The 5000-nt window shown below is 39.7% G+C and overlaps 1 protein-coding gene across 6 annotated transcripts in view; it reads right to left on the bottom strand.

The window, feature by feature from the left end:
- The window catches only part of LOC138003907 (calcium-activated potassium channel subunit alpha-1-like), a 63443-nt gene that overhangs the window by 32044 nt on the left and 26399 nt on the right, over positions 1–5000 (bottom strand). For all 6 annotated transcript variants that reach the window (XM_068850216.1, XM_068850214.1, XM_068850215.1 and 3 more), the window contains exons 12-14: positions 3515–3597; positions 2222–2291; positions 718–783 (exon numbers count right to left, since the gene is read on the bottom strand). In XM_068850216.1, the coding sequence (XP_068706317.1) occupies positions 718–783; positions 2222–2291; positions 3515–3597 (219 nt within the window). The remainder of the gene's footprint in view (positions 1–717; positions 784–2221; positions 2292–3514; positions 3598–5000) is intronic.

Here is a 5000-nt window from a genome sequence, read left to right on the forward strand (position 1 = left end):
ATTAACCAAAGTTAAGTCCTACATGTATCTGGAGGAGGTAATACCTGGTTTGGGTTGAGGGAAGTAGGAAAAACATCGAGGTGAGACCACATGCACCCAACCAATGTGGACAGCATTCGTATCGTGGCTGTTGCCATTGGAAATTGTTTCACAACCCTGGATGAACCCTGAAGGCTGATTTGGCTTGTAGACTGTCATAGATGTTACAAATGGGAACAATATATTTAATGTGAATGAATGAATGAATGAACGAATGAACGAATGAATGAATGAGAGAGTGAATGAATGAACGAACATGTAGGTGAAATAGACCACTTTCATAATGGCTGCCGAGTAAAATATTGTTTTAATGCTAATAAGCCTTTCTAGCCTCGCTACAACGAGCAAATTTCACTGAAAAGAATATTTGTTTCAAAATGAGGGCAGTAGGTATAATTACCATAAAGACAAAAGAATGTAAAAGTAGTCGCCATTTATGAATTCAAAGTGGTCTATAAATATACTGCATTTTAGCGGAACAGTCACAATGGAGGCTAACCCAATACACCATAAAGCTGTGTCATATTACAATTCAATGAAATTAGAGGTCGGAGAGAGCTGCATGATGATTCTGCTTTCTGTTGGTGAACAGGTTCAACCTTTCAGCCTTTCCAAGTGGGTCTTCAACATTTGACCCTAGGCACAATTTTAGAACATGGTAAATTGACTAATGCATACCTCACTGATGCAAACCACATCATCGCCATGTTTAGGATTCCATGATGGAATATTTAACAGGTATGACTGTATAGAGAGAAATGACAAAAGAAAGGTTTTTAGAATTTATATTTCCTTATGTATCTGTAAACACTACTTACGTAATTAGTTTAACTAATTGAATACTCACTTACAATCACCTGCATATTATACAAAGTTGCACAAAACTTTCCACTTCGTGTTAAAGTGACTAAGTTTATTTTCACACCTGGCAATATTATGTTTTTCTTGCACAAAAGTGACAAATTCTACATACTGATATTCTGTGATACTTTTAGCTGAGGTGAACAGGAATTGTTTACCGATAATATAAAGGTGTTTACGGTTTTGCATTGAAGATTAGTCACAGATTATTTCATTTTCTCTTAAACCGTCATATTCTGTGTTTTTCTTTCTTTCTTTATAGTCTAGAATCGAATCAATGAGATGTCCCCCAAGAAGATCCTAATTTGGTCCTTAAATTACTGCCAAAGAAGGCGAGCCTTGCATGGAAAGGGAAAGGAAAGGAACTTTATTTAAGTGTCTAATCTTCTGGCACTGGAGCACTAATTGAGGACACTGTAAAACTGAAATCAACAACTCGAATCAAATCAAATCAAATGTTGGTTTTTCACAAGAGGGGACACTGGAGTACCTGGAGAAAAACCTCTCAGTGCAGAGTAGAGAACCAACAAACTCAACCCACATATGACGCTGAGTCGAGGAATCGAACCTGGGCCACATTGGTGGGAGGCGAGTGATCTCACCACTGCACCATCCCTGCACCACTTCTGGTTAACAAATTTGAAGAAATGTGCATCTTTTCGGATTTTAGTCCTTTTCTGTTTGCAGGCTACTCTGTTTTCCACCTATGTCCAGAAATGCTGGTAATGGTAAAAAAGGAGGACTTGGGAAATTCTGCCAAATCCGCCGCTTTCGTTTTCAAGAAAACCACAACATCTTTTTGTGTACATCACACATACTGTATGATGTGATTCAAAAGCTGTGTTTAACAATTAACAATGATATTAACAATTCTTGGACGAGGTTGAGCAAAATATCGTGATTTGTGAGTGGCGAGCAGATCAATAATTTTTATTTGCCGAAGCCGAGACACTGACAAATCACGATATTTTGCACTAACAGAGTTCAATAATTATTTTATCATTCGATGACTGAGTTAACTTTATTTTTCACAATTCCTAACAATTAAATCTTTTTCTGAAAGCTCAGGAAAGCGAAATGCCATTTTCACAAAAGAGCGTGGTTTCAATTATGCATGAGCAGAATATTATTTTCAGCAAAACACTTATTTGTAGTCAGTTATTTGCAGGCCACATGGTGGGTTCTCGGCCAATAAAAAGGAAAGGAAAAAACAGATCGAATGATAATTTCATTTCGCTTCGGCAAAAAATTGATCTGCTCGCCACTGACAAATCATGATATTTTGCTCCACCTCGTCCAATAATTGTTAATTATTAATGACCTTGTTTTGGTATTGCAGTAACTGAATAATGATCCGAATCCCTGGATAGTAGTTCTTTAAGGCGACAACCCTGCAAAAATTCAAAAACAAGAAACAGTGAGCACGAAAATAAAACTCAGATATTTTTTAAATGAGGATCAATGATAATGGCAACAACAAAAAAGGCAAAGATGCACTCAAGCCAATGGGGCTCACAGAGACGGAGCTTGACCAGCTGGTTTCTGCAGCAGCAAGAAGAGACTGAAAGTATTACAACTCCCCCTGGAATGGGATGCTAGTCTGTCATAAGGCTACCCCTAGAAGTATACTGAGGATACTACCCTTTATAGCTGGAGAAGAAGGTGCAGTGCAAGGAAACAACCTGTGACGGAGCTAGACCCGGAATCAGCAACACAGGGGGCAGGAAACTGCCGTACTACAACAAGTTGCAAAATTGTTGAGACACTTTCATTAAAAAACACCTTTTCTAGCTTCCATTACCCGCCATATCTAGTATTTAAACCTTTCCCACTTCCCTTCTCCTCTCCCCCTAGCTTTCAATGTTGACTGTTCAAGTTTGCAACAATTTTTTTGTCTTGCTAGCAACACTGATAAGTAAGGAGGGGGGTGGGGGGGGGGGGGGGGGTGGGGCTGCAGTGTGAGAGTTAATAGGTAAATTAATAACGCCCTAAGAAGGTGAAGTGTCTACACTATTTTTGCAACTTGTTGTAGCAACCAATGTGGCAATGAATGTAGCTGTTAATATAAACCATGATTTCTGATCCAAACACTGACAAATTCTACAGCCCTCAAATCACATGTTTTGTCCAGAACTTTCCAAAACAAGGTTAATGGCGTTAAACCATGCCGGCATTTCACAGACCAATACTACTGACACATTACACTTTTACCGTTTCTCATTCATGCGCATTCTTGATACGATAATTTCATTTAGAGAGGGAGATACAATAATTGTCCCTTTTTACTGTATTACAACCCACCAGCTATACCACTCCTCGGGAGGTCTATGCCCTACTCATTGCAAAAAGTGTGTGGGTTTTGTTTACGTCCCACAGGGTTACGAACTTTGAAGGGTCGTGAGATGGGGACGACGGTAAATAGTCCTTTTGATCCTGTGAACTCCCACAGAGTAGTCTGATGCCCAGCGAACTGAACAAAACCGACAACAGTCTTGAAGGGCAATAATAAAACAAAATATTACATTACCTGCAGCAATTTAATGTAATATTGTGCCATTACGTTAACTATTACTATTATTCATTAAAAGTACCACTTCTTACAGTAAATCAGTACCTCATGATATTTTCAGAATCTTCCTCATTGGGATCATGGCATTCTTTGTTGCATAACACAATACAGCAATCTGCCAAATTCATCTAATATAAAATCACAATCATTAGTCAATATTCAAGTATGGACATTTGCATGGCCCAAACGTTTGTTAACGAATGAGCTCTGGATGTACCGATCTTTACTTCACAGTAAACGAGAGAGAAATCGAGTGCTAAAGTGAATTATTTTTCGTCATCATGTAATAATTATTGCATCTACTCCTTGATATGTTCTAGTCGTTATGATCAAAATGTTCAATATTTAAGATATCATAAATTGTGAACTTAAATATCAAACTTTATAATTTGGTTAGTAAAAATAATGTCTACTAACCGGAAATGTTAGTAATCTAAAAATTTAAATTCGAGCCCTGAGAACATGGTAAGGGATGAGATAGGAAAGGATATTGGTGTGAATCAGGAGAAGATGGTCATCAGTGAGGCCGAGTGGAATTAATTGTTTGGAGAAACTGATGAAGAGGAAGGGTTTGTGGGATTTGATGATGAAAGTGGGGAGGGATGTGAGTCCGGTGTGGATGGTGTTGTTTCAGAGTGAGACTGTGGGTGAAGGAGACTGATAAGAGAGCGAGGTAGATTTCGAGGTTGCTGAGGGTGGTTGTGGGGAGAAGGAAGACATGGTGGTGGAGGATATCAAAAGAGGGGCCAAGGTGGATTGTTTTAGTGTCATGAGTGAGAAGAGGGCTGAGAACAGGATGGTAAGAGGAAGATGGGTGGCATCAATGGAGAGGTCAAAGTGGTTGTGGAGAAGTCGGTCACTTCCACGATGATGATGGCCGTAGAGGTGGTTGTAGAAGGGCTGATGTATAATCTTGTGAAGGATGGGATGTTGGTGTTGGAGAGGCTTTTGTATACTGGGTTGCATGTAGTCACGGACAGGTACAGGATGATGGGGAAGAAGATGGGCAACAAGTTTGAGAAGAAGAAAGCCAGGTGGCAAAGAAGGATCAAGATGAACATCGTGGAATGGTGGCAGGATTTGTCAGAGGTTGAGAAGATAAGGAAGGGGCTGTGCTTAGAAAGAAAGTGATGGATTGGTTGAATAGAAGGTATCACGTTGTTGAGAAGGGGATGGTTGTGGCAAGTTTGTTGTTGAAGAGCACAAAAACTCTGTGGTTTGTACACAACTACATTCTGGGGGAAAGGCGAACTCAGGGCTGACTCAAGCACCAAATGCAGGGAAGAAAATGAGGTTCTGTCGTGGTATTTGGTGCGCAGAGAAGAGGCATAACAAGGACGCTTGTTAGTTAGATAAGGTGAGGGATAGGATCGGTAATGTGGAGAAGACAGAGAAAGTGATTAGAAGTAGAGTGCCAAAGATGTGCAAAACAGAATTCAGAAGATGGAAAATTGGAAGGCTCTGGGTCGGGATAGTGTAAGGGAGTTTGGGTTTAAGAGGTTTTACCTTCATGGGTTGATTTTGGAGAGTT

Source organism: Montipora foliosa, chromosome 5 (assembly GCF_036669935.1).
Source record: "Montipora foliosa isolate CH-2021 chromosome 5, ASM3666993v2, whole genome shotgun sequence".
NCBI classification, from domain to species: Eukaryota; Metazoa; Cnidaria; class Anthozoa; order Scleractinia; family Acroporidae; genus Montipora; species Montipora foliosa.